Source organism: Cyphellophora europaea, assembly GCF_000365145.1.
Source record: "Cyphellophora europaea CBS 101466 unplaced genomic scaffold supercont1.4, whole genome shotgun sequence".
NCBI classification, from domain to species: Eukaryota; Fungi; Ascomycota; class Eurotiomycetes; order Chaetothyriales; family Cyphellophoraceae; genus Cyphellophora; species Cyphellophora europaea.
In genome coordinates this window covers 1,986,826-2,010,804 of record NW_008481810.1, presented here as the reverse complement: position 1 = coordinate 2,010,804, position 23,979 = coordinate 1,986,826, and the positions used below count along the sequence as shown (strand labels likewise).

The 23,979-nt window shown below is 54.0% G+C and overlaps 7 protein-coding genes and 1 non-coding gene across 8 annotated transcripts; 2 read left to right on the top strand and 6 right to left on the bottom strand.

The window, feature by feature from the left end:
• Positions 1–919: 919 nt before the first annotated feature.
• HMPREF1541_04992 lies at positions 920–1,040 on the bottom strand. The gene has a single exon. It is a non-coding gene; the product is annotated as a tRNA-Leu (tRNA).
• A 371-nt stretch (positions 1,041–1,411) lies between these two features.
• On the bottom strand, positions 1,412–2,962 carry HMPREF1541_04991 (uncharacterized protein; the record flags this gene model as incomplete). Its single annotated transcript, XM_008719333.1, has 1 exon — positions 1,412–2,962. The coding sequence occupies one exon, from the start codon at positions 2,960–2,962 to the stop codon at positions 1,412–1,414; it is 1,551 nt and encodes a 516-aa protein (XP_008717555.1).
• An 801-nt stretch (positions 2,963–3,763) lies between these two features.
• On the top strand, positions 3,764–4,099 carry HMPREF1541_04990 (uncharacterized protein; the record flags this gene model as incomplete). The annotated part of the gene is made up of 1 exon (XM_008719332.1): positions 3,764–4,099. The coding sequence occupies one exon, from the start codon at positions 3,764–3,766 to the stop codon at positions 4,097–4,099; it is 336 nt and encodes a 111-aa protein (XP_008717554.1).
• A 292-nt stretch (positions 4,100–4,391) lies between these two features.
• Positions 4,392–5,328, bottom strand: HMPREF1541_04989 (GTP-binding protein rhoC; the record flags this gene model as incomplete). Its single annotated transcript, XM_008719331.1, has 3 exons — positions 4,392–4,721; positions 4,767–4,970; positions 5,020–5,328. The coding sequence occupies 3 exons, from the start codon at positions 5,326–5,328 to the stop codon at positions 4,392–4,394; spliced, it is 843 nt and encodes a 280-aa protein (XP_008717553.1).
• A 639-nt stretch (positions 5,329–5,967) lies between these two features.
• HMPREF1541_04988 (uncharacterized protein) lies at positions 5,968–7,663 on the top strand (the record flags this gene model as incomplete). The annotated part of the gene is made up of 3 exons (XM_008719330.1): positions 5,968–6,019; positions 6,073–6,289; positions 6,334–7,663. The coding sequence occupies 3 exons, from the start codon at positions 5,968–5,970 to the stop codon at positions 7,661–7,663; spliced, it is 1,599 nt and encodes a 532-aa protein (XP_008717552.1).
• An 87-nt stretch (positions 7,664–7,750) lies between these two features.
• Positions 7,751–8,695, bottom strand: HMPREF1541_04987 (uncharacterized protein; the record flags this gene model as incomplete). Its single annotated transcript, XM_008719329.1, has 1 exon — positions 7,751–8,695. The coding sequence occupies one exon, from the start codon at positions 8,693–8,695 to the stop codon at positions 7,751–7,753; it is 945 nt and encodes a 314-aa protein (XP_008717551.1).
• A 413-nt stretch (positions 8,696–9,108) lies between these two features.
• On the bottom strand, positions 9,109–10,910 carry HMPREF1541_04986 (uncharacterized protein; the record flags this gene model as incomplete). The annotated part of the gene is made up of 3 exons (XM_008719328.1): positions 9,109–9,629; positions 9,676–9,800; positions 9,847–10,910. 3 exons carry the CDS (start codon positions 10,908–10,910, stop codon positions 9,109–9,111), a joined length of 1,710 nt encoding a protein of 569 aa, XP_008717550.1.
• Positions 10,911–12,144: 1,234 nt separating this feature from the next.
• HMPREF1541_04985 (uncharacterized protein) lies at positions 12,145–19,689 on the bottom strand (the record flags this gene model as incomplete). The annotated part of the gene is made up of 3 exons (XM_008719327.1): positions 12,145–19,098; positions 19,152–19,278; positions 19,505–19,689. The coding sequence occupies 3 exons, from the start codon at positions 19,687–19,689 to the stop codon at positions 12,145–12,147; spliced, it is 7,266 nt and encodes a 2,421-aa protein (XP_008717549.1).
• Between the last annotated feature and the right edge of the window lie 4,290 nt (positions 19,690–23,979).

Genomic DNA, 23,979 nt, shown 5'->3' with positions numbered 1-23,979 from the left:
GTGCGCACATATGTTACTCTGATATCTGGGGTAAATCTCCTGGGAATACGGAAAAAGCTCCCATAATCGGCCAATCTCCCTTCCGCGCGGTCTCGCTACACAACAGCTAGTGTTCATGCGAGACGCGGCACGGCCTGGCGAGACCTCTTCATCCCTGCACGCCCGGATAACGGATGCGACATGCGTTTCTGTCTGGATCGCACGGCGCAACTGGCCACGTTCACTCAAGCGCGCTTCCGAAGCGGAAGTCTACCAGCCGTTTGGATGTCCCAGCGTCAGGGGTTGCACATTGCGCGGGGTGGCTTGCAGGCGCGAAGTCAGACGCGAAGTCAGCGCGACTTTGGCTTTGAGGGGTGTGTCGCGACGCCAGACTTGGCATGGGGTGGAGATGCATTTCCCCTGAACATGGATGAATTGACTCGAGAGGCCAACAACTTTCTTCCCTTAGACCCGAAGACTGAGTACACTGACCTTTGTTTCGCATCAAAACACAATTCTAGAACTGGATTGTAAAACCATTTATCTGAGGACCTATACTATCTGGAATCGAAGGCAATGAAATGCAATACGAACACCTCAACTTCTTCCCAAGCTTTCCACCTCCCTTTCCGCCGGTACTTGTTTCTGCTGTTGCCATTGCTGCGTTTCCGCAAACACAACGAGCGAAGGTTCAAGCTCATAAGTAATAAGGAATTGGCTCACTTTTGGAGGTGTGTGGACCGTCCTGAGGTTTCCTGGTAGCCAACCACGTGACCGATCTACTCACACGTCCGTCGGCAAAATTACATTCTATACCACGCACATGAAACTCCTTCCACCACCAAAGCTTTAACGTCGTCTACACCACCTCGCTGGAGCTACAACGTGGTTTACACCACCTCATCGACGTCCAGGGCTCCAAAAATATCAAAAAAGCATATGAGAGGAGTGGGATTCGAACCCACGAGGTTTCCCACTGCGGTTTCTGCCATTGTAACGTTCCAAGTCTCCCTGAAAAGCAAGACCTAAACACAGCGCCTTAACCACTCGGCCATCCTCCCGGGGCCAGTCTAGTTAAAGACAGATTGATTTCGTTTGTGCGAAATCTGTGCGTCCATTCGATGGAGAAAAATCGTGTAGGAAACCCATGAAGCTATGTGAAAACTCAACCCAATACTGCCCATTGAGAGCCTCTGTCGTAATGAATGGTGGGCCCTACATGAGCCCAAGAAATCTAACCCCTACGACTATCTGCATAAGTCTGCACGATACAACATCCCCTCATGTTGGTTCTAATCCACTATTTCAGTCTGCATGTTTGCCTCACAGGACACTGTTCTACAACCACCCCCCGTTACCCAGCAATAGCCGCTGCCATCTAGAGGAGACCGCATCGTTCCGTCAGCTTACCTATTTGCTACGTCGAAGCCGCCTACACATCCCATGTCCTCAACTTCAGCGTCACCATCAACGGCTTCTTAATCCAGGTCAAAAACGTCTTCTGGTCTACCCACCCTGCCTTCTTTTCTTCTGTCCCTGCAAGCACGAGCTCAAAGTTCCACAGAACCCTAGCCAGTATAACCCTCATTTCCGCGTTTGCAAGATTCTGCCCTATGCAGTTCCTCGGTCCTACGCTGAATGGCTGATGTACCGCGCGGTCGTCGTTCGCGAACTCGCCGCCTTCCCGTTGATGCTCAGGGAGCCAGCGCTCGGGCACAAACCCACGTGCGCGCTTGAAGTTGCGTTCCGACCAAAATGCTGCACTTTGGTGCACGGACACGTACGTGCCCGGGGGGACGACGGTACCGTCGATGCTCGTGCTGGGCGAGACGGTCACCCGCTGAACACTTCCGGGTGCGGGCGGGTAGCAGCGGAGCGCCTCGTCCAGACACGCGCGCATGTATGGTAAGTTCGCCGAAACCGAGGTCATCGTTATCTCCTTTTCGTCCTTGAAGGTGTTGCGCACCTCAGCCTGAGCGCGTTGCAAGATCGAAGGTTTCTTCAGGAGGAAGTAGGTCACGCCACTGAGCAAGGTGGCGGTTGTCTCGGAGCCGGCAACAAGGATCAAGAATGCGTTGCTGACCATTTCCTCCTCCGTGATCTCGATTTCGGTGCCTTTGTTTCTGCTCATGGCATCGACGAAATCAGGACGACCTTGTTTGGAGCCGTCCTTTAAGCGACGCTTGATGCACTGCGCTGCAAAGTCCCAATGCTCGTCTGCGGCTTTCTGGATGCTACGAGGTACGATACGCTGAGCCAGCGAGATCAGGAACGGGTACTCGCTCGTGCCACGGACGATGGCCGCCATCTGCAGCATCTTGAAGAGATTGACTATCCAGGTGTGCAAAGTGGCATCGCGCAGACCGTTGAACGACTGCCCGAAAGCAAGATCCCCAATGATGTCGAAAGTCGTGAAGTCGTACCATTGAGCAATATCCACCGGCGTGACGCCGTCAGCCCGGTCCCGCAACCTCTTCATAAGCAGGTTGATGTACCCCTGAATCAAGCCCTCCTGTGCGCGCATGGCCCTCTCAGAAAAGCCATAGGATAGTGCTTTGCGGAACCGAGCGTGGTCTGCGGTGCTCGCTTCGACCATGCTTCGCGGGCGCCCGTCGTGCAGCCCCTGGAAGCCCTTGGGTAGTTCAGGGTTGTTCTTGGGTCCACAGGTGTCAGCCCACGCCTGAGCTCCGGTGAACGACAGCTCTTTGGCAGCAATGCGGATGGTTGGGCCATAGACCTCGTGCCACTCCACCATCTTCGCGTCGAGGTCGCCACGGATTACGTGCAGCCATTTGAGGAGGGGAAAAGCGATCCAGAGCTTGGGCCCGTGAATGTGACTTAGTGGGTGGAAGTAGACGTTTTTGACGGCAATAGCAATGCTGTACAATGTATATAGCAAGATACACCCCCCAGCTAAGTATGCGATACCGTTTGACTCTGATAGCAGTGATCGTGGCGTAGCCTCGCCCATACTGTCGGACATCCTGGGCAATTATCGAGCGTGCCAGTGTCAAAAGGTATTCGGAGGAGTCGACAGAGGATTTTGAGACACTTGCGTCGGTCGCCCACCCCAGCCAGCCCGAGTATTAATACGTGATCACTGGTGGGCCTCCGTCACGCTGCTGCGTTGCTCGTTCCTTAGGGCCTCCGATCCTCACCTGAACTAAACATATCTTGGCTATCAAATCGAGCGAGATAAACGAGGCTGAGGTTCCATCATCCGCGAGTGCATGCCAGGACCTTCTATATCGGGCCGCTATTGTCTGATGATGGTCTCGGGCGTGTTGATTGGCGTGCGAGCTGTGGTTGTCATTGCAAGAGTCCCCAACCTTGTGGTAGGGAGAGCATCAGCTGGAAGCAATGCTTCAATTGCAGTGGTTTATCCGGGCTTCCTTGGTTGGGATTGGCACTGTTCCCGGAGCATTATTCAAGAAGAGGACACATAACGCAGTACATCAAGAAGCCTTCGAGGATCGTGGATACACCGAGGCAGAAAATGTTGAACTTGTGGTATACTTACTTAGTTCCGCTGTCCAGGGCGTTGATTGGCCGATCCCTAGGGTTCAGGCAGTGAATCGGCTGCTGCTGGTGGGGAGACGCGACTTTCGGCCCGCATCAACATTGAGCTCTACAGCATCAGGTATTCCTGTGCATCAACCCAAGTCGGCACCAATAGATCCCCAACCGCGCGTTGCTTTTTGCTGGACCTCCCCCCGTTTCGCGACTGGTGACAACCCCCCCAGCGCGCCACACCCACCGGCGCCCCTTCACGACCCCCACCATCATGTCGACCTCGATAGCCGACGCGCCGCAGCCAGCGCAATCCGAGTTCCAACAGCGCCGCGCCGCACTGGTCACCGAGATCGGCGACTCGTTAGAACAGGTGCTCACGCAGATAAACGCGCTGAATCGCGGGCTGGAAGGCATTATCGAGATCGGCAACGAGTTTGCCAGTGTGGAAGCGCTGTGGAGCCAGTTTGAGGGCGTCATGGGCAATCAAGGCGGCGGCGGGCATGAGGCCCAGGGCGAAGGCGAGGGGGTGAATGGGAAAGACGGTCAAGAAGCCAAGGAGGGGGAAGAAGAGGAGGGCGACACGACCATGCAGGCGGCGAATTCATGAACTATGGTCTGCGACACCAAACACAAAACCGGACTTCGAGACAGGTTCCGCGAACAAGGCGCAAGAGGGAGACATAAAACTATGTATGAATCATGGTATTCTTACAGAGCTGGAGGTGGTACCATCACTACCTCGCTCATCACATCGTTGAAGGGACATCAAAAGCCGTATCCAGGCGCTTGTTGCGTTGCCACACTCTACGCCAATGCCACGTGCAAGTCGCAACGCCATCTAATATGCACATCAACCACCCCCCGAGACCGCCGCGCCAACGTGTCCATCGGTTTCCACATCATAGGAACACGCACTTCCTCTTCTTGGCCTTCTTCACCTTGTTTCCACGGGCACTAGGCTGCTCTTCGTAGCTGTCTTCCTCGGCCTGAACAGCTGTATTGATGGCAAGTTCGAAGACTTCATTGATTCCTCTGGATTCCTTGGCCGAGCATTCAATGTATTGAGCCCCCATTTTCTTTGCCACCGCGGCGCCCTGCTCGGGAGTTACAGGCGTGAGGCCTTGTGTGCGGAGGAGTTCGATGCAGGTGCGTTTGGAGCGAAGGTCGGATTTCAGGCCAACGAGCACCAGCGGAGTGTTCGGGCAGAAATGAAGGACTTCCGGGTACCACTAGACTCTGTTAGATCGGAGATAGTAACACATGGATGTACCTACCTTGTCCATGACATTCTCGAGTGAGTTTGGGCAGTCGATAGCGAAGCAAACGAACAGCAGATCGGTCTCTGGGTACGAGAGTGGTCGCAACCTGTCGTACTCTTCCTGGCCAGCAGTGTCCCACAAGGCAAGCTCGACAGTTTTGCCCGAGGGCTGATGCATGGTCTGGGTAATGTAGTTTTCGAAGACAGTGGGAACATATTTCTGTGCGATTGTCAGCATTCCTCATTCAACCTTCGTGGCAGCGTCTCACCTCTGGGAAATAGCCTTGAGAATAGCTAATCAGCAAGCACGTCTTTCCACATCCTCCATCTCCTACAACGACAAACTTCTTCGAGTAGGATGGCGGCTGAGTAATGTTGGTGGCTTCTGATAGTCGTGTCCCCATGCTGCTGCCGTAGCTCATGTTCGTGCTCACAGTTGCATTCGATGTGCGTGTGCTCTCTGCTCTACGGTGCGTGGGCTTTCGGCGGGGAGAAGGAGGGCTGATGTATGACGAAGCGGACTTCTCAGACATGAGAGTTGGTTGATTGGCAAACTGGTGATCGTAGGTGTCTGTCATGTTGGGTGGAGGCCGCAGCTGCGGCAGATGAGTATTGCTTTGCGGAATGAGGTTCTGTTGAGTATGAGCTGAGCAGGAGCTGATGTTTTTGTTTTTGGGATGCAAAACAGCGATGCGGGAGGTTGCAGATGTCGAGGCTTATTATTATGTACAATGAAGCTGCCTAAAGTTGGACGTGATGCAAGGACAAGGGTACAATAGTGGGATGGGAGAGCCACAGCGCAGGAGGGCTTGTTGACGAAACGGTTGACCCAGCAACAGTGGGCAACCGCCACCTAGACATATGCGCATGCCGCCTCTACCGCCGGGATCATGTGGCCCCGTTCAGTCCATCACGCTGTTGTGGACGTACTTGTAGAAACCTTGTTGTTCCATATGTATCGCTGTTCGTATGCAGGCGCATACTTCGCTGCACATGACTCGAGGGTGTTGCGCAGCATGATAGATGTGCACTGAAAGACTGCGCTAGCTCCCATTGGCGCAGCTTACCGCGGTTTGTCGTTCTGCGAGAATCACCATGTTACCAACTTGCCTTATCAGCCACACAGCCCGGCGAGCGCGGTAAATTCGTGCTCGAAATCCTCTGACTACTTCTCTTCGCCCTTCGATGGACCCACTACAACGAAAGAGGCGCTCAAAATGGTTCAGAAAAAAGACAATCCTGACGCGGGGCTGAGGAGTCTGAATCACTGTAGGAATTCCCAGCCAGAGGTGGTGATCCTGGTGGTGCTGACCAGGCCATAGACAAGACCAGACTACCACGGTGGCGGCATGCTCTTCGAGAGCGCTTGTTGCCTATCGTCCGCTTCGAGACGCCCTATGTAGCGTGGCTTCAGAACAGCCTCCGGTCGCCGTTCCTCGACAGCTACTTTGCCATGACGGCCAATCTGGGGACTCATACGTTTTTCATGGTCATGCTTCCAATCATCTTCTGGTGTGGGTATAATAATGTGGGCAGAGGGTTCGTAGCATCCTCGCCGTCTTGAACCATTCTGACGTTCGCAGCATGGTGTACATACTGGCTGCCGGCGTTTACTGGAGCGGATTTGCTAAGGACCTGATGTGTCTCCCCCGACCCCTGTCGCCGCCCCTGCAGAGGATCACCATGTCTGGATCCGTGGCTCTGGAATACGGCTTCCCGTCGACGCACTCGGCAAACGCTGTGTCGGTCGCCATATACTGCATCCATCTACTGCGAACAGGGGAAACAGCAGGCACGACGCTCAACTCGACGCTGCAGGGACTTGCCTACTTCTACTTCTTCTCCATAGCCATTGGTCGACTGTACTGTGGTATGCATGGCTTTTTCGATGTCACGTGGGGAACTGTCTTGGGCTCTATCATTGCATTCCTTCAGTGCAAGTACGGGGACGCTTTTGATCTATATTTATACGAAGGTGACATACAGAGACTGATCATTGCTGTACTGGTCGTGTGTGTACTTGTTCGCATACATCCAGAGCCAGTTGATGATTGTCCCTGCTACGATGACAGCGTCTCCTTTGCAGGCGTTGTGGTCGGGATCTTCTTCGGCAGCTGGCATTATGCGCACTCTGGGTGGGCATTGAATGACCCTACCCCAGCCACTGTCCGGTTCGACCTTGAAAAAATGGGCTGGGGTATCACAATATTACGCATAACGCTCGGTGTGGTCATCATCTTCGTGTGGCGGGCGGGGGCAAAGCCAACGTTACTCAGAATCCTGCCGCCAATCTTCCGGAGTATCGAGCACTATGGCCTCACACTTCCTCGGCGGTACTTCACGCCCGCCTCACAGTACAAGACTGTGCCAGCACAACGCAACGATGACAACGTTATCCCTTCTGCCCGAGATATTCCCGGTCTTCTTAGACGCAGGAGAGCCGTCTCGATTGGACCACAATCAGAAGCTGACGCTTATGAGGCATTGGCATATCGGGCGAAGCAACGTCGAGATAGCATGCACCTGAGCCCTGTAGAAGCCTCACCTCCAGCTTCACCCAAAGCAGGATACTTCACCGACAGCCCGTTGGACAATGGAGAATCAGTACGGGGTAATCGAAAACGAGCCTCAAGCCTGGAGCTGTTCAAAGCTCAGATGGGCATGGGTGCTGAGTCACTGTCGCCTGTGGCCGTCGATTCACCAGGGCGCTCCCGAGCTGGAGCTGGCAGTCCGGATGAAGATGCCGATGATGAAGTCTTGCAGACCAGCACGCTGTTCGCGAATGTTCAGAAGCCTCGGGTGAGATACGATGTCGAAGTAGTGACAAAGCTGATCGTATATTGCGGAATCGGTTGGCTTGCAGTTGAGTGGAATCCCGTCATCTTTGAGAAAGTTGGACTAGGCCTCAATTGAGTGGCCATTCCGAGGCCGCAGAAGCCGTCCCGGATATTGCGAGAGATGCTTTTATGGTGTAGATAGACGAGAAAATTCGCCGAACCCTCATCCCGTGGTGATGCAGAAGTTGTTGCGGTCTCTACCTGACCGCAGCTCCTCCTTCTTGAAGACGACTTTTCTTTGCTGCTGCACGTGGTGTCGGTTTGCATCGTAGCGCCATAGTGAGTAGTAGAGCTTGCTCGACCTCTTCACGTGCAGCTCCTCGTACCCCAGACTCTGAAGGATAGCCGTCAGTCGCTCCTCATTGAGATACCGGGAGTTGTCCACACAAGGTAGCGGCAGCACGAGGAACAAGGCCGGCAACAACTTCTTCTGACGCCGTTGCTGCGACCCCTCCTCCTGTCCACTCTGCAGGAACTCTGTCGTACGCTCCAACATCCGTCCACGTTCTCGGGGATTGCCGACGAAATTCACCACCAAGCTCAGGCTGAGGACATCGTATCTCTCACTCCCGCGCCAGGGCGCACCATCGATGGGCAGCGTCATGAAGTCCTGCTGCTCGATTCCCGGCGCGGTGGAACGGAGGTCGATGCGCCGCACGACCGTCTCGCCGGGCACGTTGATGGCGTTCGTCGTACTCAGGGCGCCGACCTCCAGAATGCGTAGGGGCCGCTGCTTCGCGGTCTCTGAATCGTGGTGGTGGTCTGATTCAGCGCTCCTTTCCGACGTCAGTGCTGATGGAGAGAGCCATTCGACCAGGACTTTGGAAGTGTCGCCTCCGCGCTGGGCGGACTGGCCGATCGTGGAGGCCGCCTGGTAAGCTTGCAGGCCACCGGAGGCGGAGAGCTGGGACTGCAGTGACTCGGCGAGAGCATCGTCGCCGTTGGCCAAGGCGTGTGCGAGGCGCTTTTGGACCGTGTGGTAGTTGCGGATCGTGCCGCGCGTGGCTCGCGAGGATTGGGTCGTGGATGATGTGGCTGCGTTGGCGAGAGGCGGACGGGAATGTGAGAGGAGTTTCAGGCGTTGTGGTCCAGTCTTCGGCTTGGGCATTCTGGCGTCTGATACGGCCAGAAGAACGCAATAGTAGTGTAGGGGCCAGCACTCACTCCAGGCATTTCCTGCATGTTCTGGTGATCGTCGAAAAGGCGGTCGAATGAGTCCACAGCTACTTTGCAGCCCCAACCACTGTCGAATCTATTCAACTTGCTGCTACTCCAGCCTCGGTCGACTACTCTGGGTATTACGATGGGCACTCTCAGGGAGGGAACGATACCCCCAATTCGGATGAAGTTTGCTTTGACGCCTTTTTGAGGCGATCTCTACGGTGGAGGAGAGAGACCTACAGGACCACACGGTTACTTCACCACTTACCTCACTAGGTACCTCCCCGAGCCCTCTCTACCTAGCGATTAGAGAACATCAATCAACCCGCTACGTCAAGGTCAAGGTCAACATGCCGTCGTTCATACTTGCTCGACCCTCTTCTCGCCCGCCCCGGTGTTACTAGCCCTACCGTTCTCACCCAGACCGCCCTGCCGACCGATCGTGCTTCGTCTGCCACTCTTTTCAAGTCTGGCTCGTCTCTGCTTCTCAAGCTCCTGCGCAAACCTACTCTTCAAGCGGATCTGCTCCCCCTTCCAGTAAAACACGTAGACTGGAATGATGACCAATACCGCCAGACAAGCCAGGATTGTACTCGGGTAAACGAGCTTCCTGTTCTCGGGCCCAATATTCTCGTAGAAGGGATGTGCGTATAACGCAGCGATACCGGCCAGGAAGTCGCGGGCAAGGTCGTTGCCACCCGTGGCGGAAGCAGCATATACACCATAGGCCGCTATCATATAGTCTATGGAGGACTTGTAGATAGCGTAGTTGGCTATTCCGATCACCGCGGCGCTAATGATGGGTGCGATCCAATGCGTGTGGGGTGGGCCGAGAGAGGTCCAGCTGAACATGAAGAGGCCGATGCTCAGAAGTGGAGCCACTGAATTGAGTTAGTTGTGGTCGCAAAAATGAGGTGAGGGACATACGGAATAATAGCCACCAGAGACGGGACTCTGGAGAGAGTTGATCTGGATTGACCTTGCGAGTCTTGTTGTGATGCCATATCACCGGTAGATAGGTGAGATAAGAGATAATGTAGCCGACAATCGATCTATCACAGTTAGCAAGGCATAATAACTTTAGGCCGGTCGTCTCACGAGAGGAAGCACAATCCAACTTGCCAGGTCTCGAAGTCCCATTGCTCGAAGACTGGCGTGAAGGCCTCTAGGAAGATAAAGACCAGCATATCAGCGAATCCTGAGAGAAGGGATAGGAACAGCACGATGGGCTCAGTGAAGAACATGAGCCAAGGCCGCCACCAGATCTTGCCGATCTCTTTCATGCTGAAGCGCTCCTTGAAGGTCTTGAGTTCGTTAGGACCGTAGATATTGCTGTCGCCATTCTTGCGCCGCTTCTTTGCCTCTCGGTCCAGGAGGATAGTGGAGCGGGTCTCTGGGACGAGAAAGAAATGCAGGATTTGGACCACTCCACCCATGATGAGAAGGACCCAGAAAACCCAGTACCATTCCCGGTATTGTCCCACGAAACCGCCTATGACGGCCCCTAGCGGCGCCCCTCCAACGGATGACAGTATGACGAAAGCCACAGCGTACTGGAAACCTGTGTCCTCCGGCTCGTAGAGGTCGGCGATGACTCCCAGCGTGACCGAGCCACCGCTCGTGCTTAAACCTCCCAACGCTCGCGAGACCATAATGGTGCCAAAATTGGGCGCTAGGGCAGAAGATATCTGCCAGATATTGACCAGGAACAGTGACATCTGCTGAGTTGGCCACCTGCCGAGTTCCTCAGACCAAGGCGCCCACAACTCACAACCAAACGCATAGCAGACCAAGAAGATGAATTGGCCAAGGCGAGCCTTGGTTTCCGAGACGTGAAACTCCTCGGCAATACCCTCAACAGCAAAGCCGTACATGCTAGCGTTGCTGTTCATCGAGGTCTGAATGCAAAGGATGAGAATGAAGATGGACCATTTACGCCACTCGGGCAGAGAGTAGCCCAGCTTGTCCCAAGCATCCTCTTCGGTCAGTTCCTGCTTCCCGTCGGCACGGAAGGGGGTTGTGGTTTGGAACTGTGCTGCAGTGTCCTGCCCGTCCACGCCGAGCAGCGATTGCTTGTTGCCAGGCGATTGGTCCATGCTTTTCTCGCGGTGCCGGGCTTCGTCGCTATCGGCAATCGTCGATGATCTTGTTGAGCCAGCCATGGCCGATTATGTGTTTTTGCTTTTGATGATCCGTCGATCGACAGCCTTAGTGAGGGCGTCAGCAAAGATCAGAGCCAGTCCAGATGCTTGATGGGGAGAATTAAGGAGGGGTTCGGTAAATGTTAGAGGCAATCCGGGCTGCTAAAGCTCGAGGCTGTCGACGATGCTGTAATTAAGAAAGCGAACTCAAAAAATGAGCGAGGGCCTCGGGTGAGGTGTTTCAATGTTATGTATCCAGCAAGGCCAAAGAAAATTACACCGCTCTTGCATGAGGCAGAAATGACCTCATCCTCTGATATGGACAGCCCAGAATGCAACGCGGGCACAGCAGCATCAAAATGCGGGGGCAAAGAAGCCGACTAGGGGCGCGCGCTGCAGAAGATCGCTGTTGATCGAGCGTCACACGAGCAAGCCGGAAGAAGCCATTCAGCAGGGTGCCAACATGGCATTGGTATGGGTACCAGCAATCGAGATACAGACCAGGCTTTTGCGATGATCTCATCCCCTCAGCCAAGGCAGACAAGACACGGGAAGAAGTCGAAGACGGAGCGAGGGTGGCTTGTTTTGAGGGCGTGCACCAATTCAAGATTGGAGGGAAGAAATGCTTGGATACGGTTGTGCAGGGGTCCGAGGCGGCGAGAGGAGGGGCGGTACGGTCGTTAGGTCTGGGCGTCGTCTTGGTATGTTCGCGTAGGGGCGTGGGTGACGTATGGGCCAGGGAGGTCCATCAGGCGGGTTGCCCGACGGTTACGAACACGCATCTTGTAGATAATCCTTGGATGTGATGAAAGTGGTACTGTTGCAAGAGAGAATTTGCAGGAAAAAGAAGTATCAAAGGAGGGAGTTGCTGGCGCTGGGTCTTGGCACAAAGTATGATCGGATGACTCCTGTCTTCACTGGTGTGGACACGCCAACATGTCACAGCATTGCCTGACGAGAAGAAGTAATCGGAACCGAAGACCAAGTATATATAAACATGCTATCTGAGCTTCGGTGACATTCGGTTGTCCTTTCGTGAATGAATGGATCACAAGTTATGTAGGCTGATCATTACCGGTCATTAGGGGGATCTGCTCCCCATTATTTCCAATATCCTATAGCAATCATGCTTTTCTCATCCTTTTGGAAAACGCCGTTTTTCTCGATCCCAGGAATGCTTTCAATATAGACAGTTCGTACAAGAGATATATAAAACAAAAGTCGTCGTGACCTTGACTCTTCAAGCCGCAGACTTTTACGGCTTCTGCAGCTGTTCCTTGCGGTAGAACTTGTAGAACCCTACACAGATGAGCAGGTTCATGATCAGGCCGATCCAGAACCACGCCTGCCAGAGAGCACTGACTCCACCGGTGATATCCGGGCTGATAGGGCCGGGACCGAGCCTGTTGGGTGCGCAGGCTCGTGCCACGATCGTGGCTATGGAGCCCAAGACCTGGGCCGAGATGAGGGTGAAGGCCACGTGCACGCGAGTGAGCGTGCCGAGGAGAATCATGCCTAGGCCCACGCCCTGAATGGCATCGAGCGTGCCCAGCCACAACCACACCGCGCGGGACAGCAGGGCGGATGAAGTATAGCCGCCGGCCCAAGGAAGCCACAGCCCAAGCCCGGATGTACCCCACCAGATCTGCGCCCATCTGGGAGCTCCCAGGCCGATGGCGAAAAGAGGCAGGATCCATGAGTGCGACTTACTCAAGTGGCCGAAGAGCCAGAGGAAGCCGGCCCAGACGCCGATGAAGAAGAGGACTACCAGAAGTAGGACGGCGTAGGTGGGCGCGTGATTGCTGCTGAAGAGGAAGCTCCAATTACGGCCATATGGGGCGGACAGGAAGAAATTCTGGATGAGCACGGTGACGAAGAACCACAGCACAATCTTGCGGCGTGCCATCGATCTATAGAAGCTGGGCATCTTGCCTGGAGTCTGGCGGTAGTAGTTGGGTAGCCCGAAAAACATGAGGAGTCCAACCGTCCAGAGGAGTATCGCGATCGGGAGAGTGATAGCTGTGATGCGCCAGGTAGACGAGATCGGGTCGTCAGCCACCAAGATGCCGTCTTGTGTCCGCTTGCTGATGATGCTGCCCCAGTACCAGAGTGCCACAATGTAGATCTGCTGTGTGCCTTGAATGGTGCAGGCGCGGAAAACCCAGGACTTGACATGAGCACCACCTTCGTCACCGAAGTTCAGCGCGAAGAAAATGCTGCCCGAGGAAGATGCGGTGGCATAGAAAGCTGCACCAACATTCTGGATCCAGCCACGCTGATCCGCCGAGGAAGCATAGTGAGCAGTGCCAATAAGGATGAACGCCAGGCCGTAGAAAAGCCACGGCAGCGACAAGCTGTAGAGGGATGGCAGGCGACGGAACAGATACCACCACATGATGGATGTTGCCAGATAGATCGAGGCAATGACGTACAGCTTCGAAGCTTGTTGACCGACCTCGCCCGTCAGGAGCGTTATTTGGTAACTGTTGGCTGAGATGATCTGGCCAAAGGCCATCAGGAAAGCATAGGCAGGCCAGTCACCGATCTTCATCTGCATGTACTTCCGCAGGCCGGTGGGAGGAACATAATCATTGCCCAAGAGAAACTCGTCGTTGAGAGAATTTGAAATAGCCATATCCTCCTTCGATTGATCGCGATCGTCCGTGGGAGCAATGGATCCGGGACGACTGGCCTGGAAGCTGTTGCGTGCCGAGTAGATGTGGTGGCGGCCGAGTTTGGCATTGCGGTAGTCGTCAAACCAATGCTTTTCAGATTTGATCAAGAACTCCTCGATGGCAAATCCTGCGGTGGTACTGTTACTCGCTGAGAGACCCTCAAGCTTCTTCTCAAACTCGTCGTAGTACTTGCCATTGGAATCCGTGAAGAAGGGATCAACTTTCTGCAGCTTGTAGTCCGTCTTTTCGCCCACGACCGTGTCAATAGAGAGCATAGAAGGTGTCGCAGACAGGCGGTTATTGTTCGACTCCGAGAATAGAGCTGGAGGCGGTGCGAGGAGTCCGGCATGCGCATCGGGAAAACCTGGACTCCCAGGAGTACCCGGCAAAGGCGGCGATCTTGGGCCGCCGAAGCCAAAATCCAAGTCCTGATTCCGGTGTTGGGCCCCAGGCCTGGCGCGGGTAGGCATGCTCATCGGCTCGTCATCGTCACTCCTGTCGCTGGCGTCGCTCACATCGTCGTCGTAGTAACTCGTCGGGCCGAGACGGCCAGTATTGTCGCCGGCAAAGTCTGGAATAGTGGGCAGCACGGTGTGGTTCGCCGCTGGTCCATCGTGACTATCGACAGCTGTGATATGTCCCGGTCCCCGGCGAGATCCCAAGGATACTTGCCGCTTGAGGCCAGATACAGGCTTTTCGGGAGTAGTCTCGGTATGCTGGCCCGCCAGACCTCGCAGCTTTGCACCCAAAGAGTGTAGACTGACAGAATAAGAGCTGTTGCGAGAGTGCAGCGCAGGCGTCCGCGCACCACTTGGCGTATTGGCTCCGCTTGGTCCATATCCTGGTGATGCAGCACCAGAGTGAGGGAACATGAAGCCTTCCGTCGCTGAATGCCTCTTGTTGGCCTCGACCTTGTCGTGAATTCGGATGGCGGTGGACTGGAGAATTTCCAGGTCCTCTACCCACTGGGCCACGGGGAAACGCTGCTTCGCGGATCGTGCTCTCATCATGGCTCTCACATCAGTCTTGGAGCTCAATGCTTCCTCGATGGCCATTTGAAATTGCTTAGTAAGGTGCTGGCTTGTGGTGGATTCGATGGTGTACCACCAACCAGGCATCTGACCAAGACCACCGACTCGAGCGCCCACACCTAGTGCACCCTTGCGACCGAACTCAACAGCAACAAGGCCAAAAGGCTCATCTCGGGACGGGATCAGAGCGAACTCGGCACCTGAGAAGATGTAAGGAGGTAGAGCTGTGAACTCAGGCTTACTGTACACCCGGCCAGGATAGAGCTTCATCAGCCGTGCAAGCTTCAGCGCAGCAAATTTGCCATAGAGATCAATGACCGGGCCGATACAAATAAGCTGCACGTTAGGCTTGGATTCCAAGACGGCCGGGAAAACGTCAGCAATGAGGTCAACACCCTTTTGCATACTCCAACGTCCAACGAAGACAAAGAGCTCAGCATAGGGGTTCTGCTCCAGGCCAGCCCACTCTTGGGCTTGCCGCTTGAGTTCTGGCCTCGCTGCCTCGAATTCGGGATCAACACGGATATCTTCCTCCCTGGGCAGCTTCTTGTCCCATTCACCGGTATCAGATGGATCTGGGTTGGGCAGCGCGCCAACCTTTTTGAGACCCCAGAAGATGGGATATCTTGCAAAACTTCTTGCACCATACTTCTTAGATACACCGACGGAGCCGAAACCTTCTTGGAAGACTCGTAAGTAGGAGGCTCCCGCATGCAACAAATTGAATACCTCTCCAAATTGAACGAACTGCTGGACTACCTCTTGAGGGAGATTGAAGACGCTGCACACTTCTTCTCGCTCTTTGCGGTTACGCATAGGCCAGAGACCCTGGAACTCGGCGTTGTGGAGAGATAGCGCAGCCGGAATTGAGCGAGGCAGTAGGTAAAGAGGCGCAACAGATCCGTGGTAATCGTTGATGTGGTAAAGGTCGATTGGGAAGCGTTTGAGAGCCTGAGCAATGCACTGGTTCCACGCGGAGTAGTAGATAGCTGACTCCATGTCGTCCATGCGGGCAGGGTATGGCTCCGATTTCGTCTGCTGGCGGAAAACAGGTGCATCGAGAAGCACATAAGTGATGTTCCGGAGCTTATGATACTGAACCTTGACCTCGTACTCCACATTCATGATAGTAACAGTCATTGGGTCAGCACGGGTGTCCTCGGGGTAGTCAACACCTCCGACACAAGGTACAACCCAGATCAAGTCCTGATGGCTCAGGTTCTTTCCCATCAGTTGAGCCATCACACCAAGGCCACCAATTTTGATCTTGATGGCCCAGTCCTCGATGTCGTATTCCATAGTGGCGATAAGCACAGTTCTTCGGCGACCTCCAGTCTCAAGGACGGTGTCCTTGGTTTGCAGAAAGTTCGGTGACTTTCGTTTAAGTTTGGCCAGGAGTCGAGGCTGCTCATCCGGCTCATGGCTGGCAAGTCTCTTGAAAGGTCTCTTGATAGCCATCGGAATAAGGCCACCTTTTTCACTGACGCCTATTTTATTGTATTTGACGCCATAGAAGGACTGCATGTAGAGCCAGCAAGATACCGCTGCGGTGAGAACCGGAACGATCCACAGTAGTATATAGACGATCAGCTGGGACCACATGTTGCCGGATGGGAGAATAGAGAAACGGAGCGAACCATCGTGGACAGTGAAACGCCAGCCAAGGTAAGGTTTCGGAGGAGCTGTAGTGACGTTGAGCACGAGGTCTGACAACGAGCTCGGAGGAAGTCGATCGAGAATGGAATCTCCGTCAATGTCGCCCATGACGAAGGTCTGGTCGGGCTTGCCATCGGGATTGATACCCCAGACGTTGATCTGAGCTAGAGCGCCATGAGGATTCCATTCAACCATCCAATGGTGGCTCCATTCGGCGTCGCCAGTGAGTTTCATTTCGTTGTTCAAGCCAGCATCGTAGCCATACTGATTGTACGGTCCATTCAAGAAAACATGTGGGAATCTCCTGGCGTGCTTGACACCGGTGTCACCCTGCTGAATATGGTCGCTGCTTCCACCGAGTCGGGAGAAGTACTCGACGCGAACGTGCTCGCCCTCCCAGGCCTGCAGCTTCGTGCCGGACCAGGGCTGCTTCTCGATCTCGACTATGCCGCCTTCATAAGGCATCCACTCCGAAAAACTGGTATCAAAATTGGTCGAGTATCGCCAAAGGTCCGCACCGGCAGCGGAGTGATTTACCATGAGGCGATCGCCGTCCTGAGATAGCAGCGTGCGGGAGTAGTTGGCCGATCTGGGGAAAACGATCGGATTGTTGGCCTGGCCAATGCGGAACAGAAAGTGGTCGTTCGCGTTTGTAACGTCACCATTCTCGGAGCTGGCATTGCGAACTGTCAGGCGATGAACACCGTTCTGAACATCATTAAGTGTCGCGGACCAGGACCATGCGGAAAGAATCTGTCCCACAAGGTTGGCTTCACCAGCATCATCAACGTTTCTACACTGGATGCTGCCTTGATCGATAGTGGGAGAACGACCTTGCTCGGTAGTCGAGTTGAATACGATGCTGTTTGTGACTGAATCGCAATCCATCTCTGTCGAGAACTGCAGCTCGATATCAACTGATTCTGTGCCGTTTGGTCCCGTGGTAGATTGCAGCCGTGTGTCATGTCCAGGGGAGAACCTCGTGATCATAGGGCGCGGCCCAACCCAGGAGTCAGTTGGCACATAGGCTTTCCAGCCGTATGCAGGCAATTCGAGTCTGGGGATGCAGCCATTTGGTCTTGTGCTCCCGTTGAAGCCCAGTGATCGACTACTGTCTTCTAGAGTATGCTCGTCGTACGGGTGGAATAGGTTCTTCACTGTCGTGCCGCTCGGGTACGGTGCAAGCAGCGCGGTTATGTTCAGGTTGGTGTCGTTGTTGCTGCAGTCGAATTCGTAGGTCTTAGTGTCGTTGAGGTTCGAGTAGACTAGCCATACCGGGTTTGGATCGATGTCCTGAACACCTTCAAATTGGGATCGCATGACAGACCACAGGCCGGTCTCGGTCTCGACTCCAGAACTACCAGGATAGACGACCTGATCCGTTTGGTTGCTGAGCTGCTGGAGCCAGTAGCCATCGTTGAGGACCGGAAAAGCTTCGCGAAGCTGGTGCATATGCTTGAGGATATTGTGCATAGGATGAGATGGATCCCGATGGTCGTAACTCACTGTGTCATCGTTGCAACCATCCCTGGCCTTATCCCAAGGCATTTTGAAGTATTGTGTTGAATCGAGAGAATAGCAACCATGCGATTGCCATGCCGAAGCTGAACTCATAGCCTGGCGTCCGAAGATATAGTTGCTGGCAGTGCTATCCAGAACATAGAAAGCTTGCTCTTCACCCCACAATAGCATCGGGATACCGGGCATATGAATTGTCGTAATAAAATGACCGAGTAACTGACGCTGTGTGCCATTGGCGATGGCAGGCCACCGAAACACATCTTGATTTGTGACGCCATACATATGCCGTGGGTCAAACTTGCCCGTGTTGGGATTCACGAGGTCGTTCGTGAGCATGAAGGTATTATGCATGTCAACCCAATTCCGAGGTACATCGTAGCCGGCCTCGAGATTACCGTCCATACCCAGAAAGCGCGTGAGCGAACGGTATAAACTGTAATGGAAGGCGCCAGCATCAAGTCCGGCTAACTCAGGTGTTCGCAGGAAATAGTCATCGGAGGACTCATTCGTGAGCGTGACGGCCTGAGTCAAGTTTTCGGGACGCTGGTCAGGTTGACGACCACGACCTAGGTAAAGTGACCCGAAATCGTTACCGCCAGTGATCTCACCGCTGATGAAGAAGTTCTGCTTGCCGAAGCGACGAGCACAGGTTCGCATGGCCTCGTTCATGAAGCCAACAGCTTCGACAGTCGCTTGCTGAGCTTTGTCGTACCGATAGCCATCAAAGTCCAGTTGAGCGATAGCCATACAATAGAAGTTCTGGATCTTCTCTCGCGTGGGCGTATGCCACTCGCGCAAGCGGTCCTGGACGGAGGCGAACTTAGACAGTTGACGACGGTAGTCGGGGAATACACCAAAAGCTTCGGTGTCGCCAAATTGATCGAACTCGGAGTCATAACATCCTTTGAACATGTCGACGACATATTGGTCCACAGGGAAGCCAGTCTCGTTCCAGAATTTTGGGTACTCGCAGGTTTCGTTGTAGGAGTTGCCGAATTCAAAGTCTACATAGTGTCTGTCGGACTTATACATGACCTTGTGTTCTTCTGTAAGGAACGGCGCAGTCTCGTTCAGGTATCCTTGAAAGCCGATCAAGTCACCCAGGGTGGCGAAGACGTTGTCTAGTACAACATACATGTCGCGCGCATGCATGGCATCGATCATGCGTCGCCACATGGCAATGTTGCCAAAGTGCATGTCCATTAGACTGAGATCGACCGGGCTGTATTGATCATAACCCCAAGGCTGGTTCATGAAAGGGGAGCCAGCGATGTACAGGCCTTTGATGCCAAGGCCTTGCATATAGTCGAGCGAGTCGATGAGGCCCTGTGGTATTCTAGTCAGCGACCATGATCTCGCTTGTGTAGGCCGGCACTTACCTGTAAGTCGCCACCATGACGCATCTGGTTGGAGTTTGTATCATGTTCAAAGGATGTGCCGTTAATGTTATCATTCGTAGGATCGCCGTTCACCCATCGGTCGATGAAGATTGTGTAGAAAGGAAAGCTATAGTCAGTTAGTTGATGTATCAGGTATGATATGTCATGGATCTCTGGGAGAGATAGTATTGTATGCGTCAACTGCTATGGTAACCATATCGGTAGAGCACATCGTACCGATAGGCGTTGCACGTGCTCCGAGGGCGGTAACCAGCAGGACACAGGGCACCTTCACCCCAGATGTTACAGGCCCAGGAATACCCGGGGGGGCAGGATGGTATGGAATGACGTACCGCCAGTTGTCTGGTGAAGGGAAATAGACATGATCCGGCTCATCGATGGTTCGTTGACCCCAATACTCCAGGGGGTGGGTGGCTGTTTTGTTCTGATTGAGATTGTACTGCTCCAACGATGGATCGTACCGCGCGGCATGTGAAAGAGAGAGGAACGCCGACAATACCAGAACGAATGGTCCCATTCTGGGCGGCGATGGTCGCCGGAAGATGTTAACGAAAGACCAGAACGATTGACGATGTAAAACGAAAGTGTGCAACCTTGCAGTGCCGCTTGTAAATTGACTGATCAACACATGGGCTCGTGGACGCGTGAGAGAAAGAATCCGGAAGTATGGGGAGGAGGGGAAGAACTGGAGTGTAGAGAGAAGACAGTGCAGCAGTATGCGGGCGAGGCGCATTGACAGCTGGGCTCCTGGGTCTATTGATAGAAGGATGATCCACACCCAGATGACTCCCAGTGACCGGGTGAGGAGGGAAATCACTCGGGTAGCTGAGTAGGGTCAGCCATCATGCAGGTTGGCAGAATCGAGAACCCTCGTATCTGCACTGGGTCGCTTGTGTCGGCAATTCCAGGCCTGAGAGTGGCGGGCGCCGGTCATTTTGCTCCGTAGCGAAGTATCTGTGCGGTTTCACGCAGAGCCACGATAAGCAGGGAGGGTCTCCCAACATCTGGTGTGCAGACACCAACGTGCCAACAGGGATCATTTGCGGGTCCTTGAGGGCCGTCTGCTGCAGGACCCATCGAAATTTCTAAGGTTGGTACAGGACGGGGGCTATGGCCAAATGACCACATAGCAAGAGCAGGGGCCCTAAAAGCATTTTGCTGGGATCGGTAACAAGAACGGATAACAGGCCGTAAAAAGATTGTCAGGTTCCGGGGCACTAAAGACTGCCATGAATCAATAGCAGCAATAGGAGGCAGTGCTTCACCAGAGCCGTCAGGAGACAATGCTCTGGTATCGGTCGGGTGTCGCCTTCAGCCAGTCCCAGGACCAAGATGGTGGGAACGGGCTCCGAAACCCTGTTTGACCAGTATAAAAGATTTCACTTGAATATGGAGGCGCCAAATCCTGTGACAGCAGGACTGTGGAAAGAACGATACCGTTTAGAGCCAAACCTGAGACCCACCTAGTGGCGTTGTAGCCTGCAGATGATGGCCACGTGAAGGGTCTGCTTCGCTCGAACCGTCTCACAAGGATCCAATTTGGTCGAGCCAACTCCCAATGTGGATAGCAGTGTTGAGAAGATGGATTTCCGATGTGACCGGTCCAGCCACAGCCGCACAAGTCGGGAAGGTCGAGTATCCTAGCTCGAGGGCGGCAAGGCTGGGCATGGCTTCGATGATGACCAGGTAGCCGGACCGATGGGAAGTACATCCTAGCACGGTACAGGGGATGCGTGAGTCGACAGCGGCATACAGAAAACTCAGGCTGTTTGAGGAAGCCAACCAATGGATCCTCCAGAGTTTGTGGTAGCCGCCAGATCACAAGAGGTGACGTCTGATGCGTGCCAAGGGACTAACCAATGCGGGTTACGGCCAAGGCGAGCCGAGAAAATCTGAGACCGGCGGGAACGGGAAGGACAAAGTCTGCGCGGACGGCACTGTGCGCCATCGTTTGTAAGGCTGAAGATCTCAACACAACAAATGCCTGGCTTGGTTTCTTTGTGCGCCCCCCTGACATGTGCATGGATGCCGATATGAGCCTTGCCCCTGACAAAGTTCGAAGGCGGAAGATCTCCCAGCACTATGGATTTGCTGGCGCATGCTCCATACGCCTTATCTGGGCGGCGTCTGAGGTGATAATTAGCCGTGCTCCAGCCAGGGACGCTAGAAATTCGCCTCGCCTCGCTACGTTAATCGCGCTTTGTCAAGCGAGGATCCTTGAGGCACTCGATGCGATTACGGACAACAGTCCCCCGAGCACTTCTATCTACATACATTATCGGTGTTGTCGACCTGAAGTCGAGGATGAAAGTGGTGAGTCCACTAAGCACCAAACCATGTGTTTCATGGGTACGTAGACTTTTCCCTGGGGCCGGGAGCAAACTCCATCTGAGCCTTTGTCAGAGACTTCCGGGTCGCCTTGTGGCTTGGTCAAGCTTTGGCATCGCTAGATGGGCAGCCGGAAACACATGTTAGTGCCACGAATCCCAGGTTCAAATTTTCGGCAGAACCTCTGCCAATCACATCCACGCGTGGCTGTTCAACAGACTACAAGTCAACTGATAAGGATCTTGGTACGGAGAACACGTACAGGCAGGCAGTGCTAAATTTACTGCCTTCCCTGGGACTTGTTCCCAAGGCCATTGTCCTTCCCACCAGATATTATCACTCACCGACGCCTGTTTCCTACGTCGCTGATCGTTGGCGACGCAAATACTCAACAGTTGCGAGACACCAGGATTACGGTGTATCAGGCGTGGGAAATCGTAGTTCCGAAACATGACCGAACAGCAACGGTCCACCGATCCACATGATCATTATACACAGTAACTGCTCCTTACTCGGGTGGCACATTGAGCAGATATTCTCAGTAATCCTTGAACTGACGCCAGGCTCAACGAGGGCCTCGGCTTCATTTCCAACTAGGCCACTTTTCATTTAAAGATAAGCGTGTGAACATCGCCACGCTATCGACTGTCATGGCCCAAATAGACCACTCAGCACGCCATTCGAGAGCTGGCGGCGTGATCAGCCTGGCCATCGCTAAGAGCAGGCAGAGCCTCCCCAAATGTAGCTCGATGCGCGGCTTTCCCGATCTGAAGCACTTGAGCGAGGCTTGTCAGCAATCGAATGCAACATGAGACCCCTCGCAGGGGATGGCGCTCCTGTGCGATAGTTGTTGTAAGGGCGACCCCTGCCGACCTTCACATGCGCAGAGCGAAATGCATTGGGGACGTCCTACGCAAGCCACTCTCTTGCTTGGGTCACGGCAGCAGCGGCTCCCACACGCTCCTGCTCCTTTCATCTCCACCCAATTATTCCAATAGAGCCACGTGGGCTTGGGTCTCCGTACTTTTCCTCGGCGCGTCGCGACAGTACTCAGTAGCAGTACAGTAAATGCGCTGTGTAGTGATCGACGAAGTCGCTCCTTGTTCGGTCGTTTTTGATGGAGTGACGCGGCCAAGGTCAACTCTAATCAATGGGCACTCATACAGTATTGTCCGGAATACCAACTAGGACATGTTGACAGCGATCAGCGGGTTTCCGGGTTTGTTCAGGGTTAATCCCAGGGGCAGGTTCCAGAAAAGCTCAAAATCAGCAAAACACTGCACTGCCCAATGTCTTGTTTCGGCCTAGCGGGCCAGCGCTCTGTCACCCACACACCACCACCATTATTTTCGTGACCATGTTTCGTCATACGACAGCATGAACAGTGCCTTTGTCGTTCAGAGTGAGACATATCCAGTCATTCGGCGCCCAAGCATAAAGTCACCGCGCGGCAGAATTGCTAAATATTGACACCGTGGGTAGCGACTTTGCACCCGCCAGCTTTTTTCCGGCCCGGAAGCCACACTTACGGCGGTCCCGGCAAGCCGATATCCGCGACCTCAACGCCTGATTAAACTGCATCAGGTTGCAACATGGTATCTACGGAGTACGTATCCGCTTATCTGGCTTTCGCCTTCAAACGCGCGCTTTATAATCTTACATTTGCCTCTCGTCGGAGCCCTTGCTTCTCAACGGCAAGACGTAGTATAGTAATCGTCAAAGGCATTATGCAACTCCCATGTTCGACTTTAGCCGTCTTCCATCGGGATGCGACGATTTGTGGCAGCCACATCTTCATCTTACGCGAGCCCGATCTGATCAGGTAACCGACGACAAACACGGTAAGTTGGACACCGAAAAGAGCCCATAGAGCAGCCTCTGCCCGACCGATCGTACGAATCGGAGTCGACTGCTCGCTGACGATCGATTTTGATTACGATCAAGTGCAGCTCGCGATCGTTCGCAATTGGCGACGATCATCGTACGGATTGGGGCATCCGAACTTCTGCCAGAATTGATGCGAGCCTGTGCACACATTGTACCACCGACAGAGTCTATGTCGGCGTTAAAACACCAAAAGAGAATATTTCCTGGCGTGCACTTGGTGAAAGGTAGAAAGAGCAAGGCGTAAATTTTGTGTACAGCGACCACAGATCTTACAGCTAGGTTTACTGCCTAGACAACCGCAACGCGTCCAAGGCCCCGTCTGCGCAAGCGTGAACGGGTCGGAACTCGCTAATCGCCATCAAATCCGCACGTATGTTAGCGTGCTAGCTTACGAACGCACCAGTCAATCCAAAGCTCGAGCTTGTCTGCCATTCTGCCGCAAACGGCGACTGCGCGAAACCCGCCCCCAAAACAGCTTCGTCAAACTGAGACTCCGTACAAACAAAACCGCGAAGCGGAACAGCGACAGCGACGCGCATCGCTCTCGAGATGATCCTTGATATAGCAAGCCACCGAGCCAGTGAGTATGAGA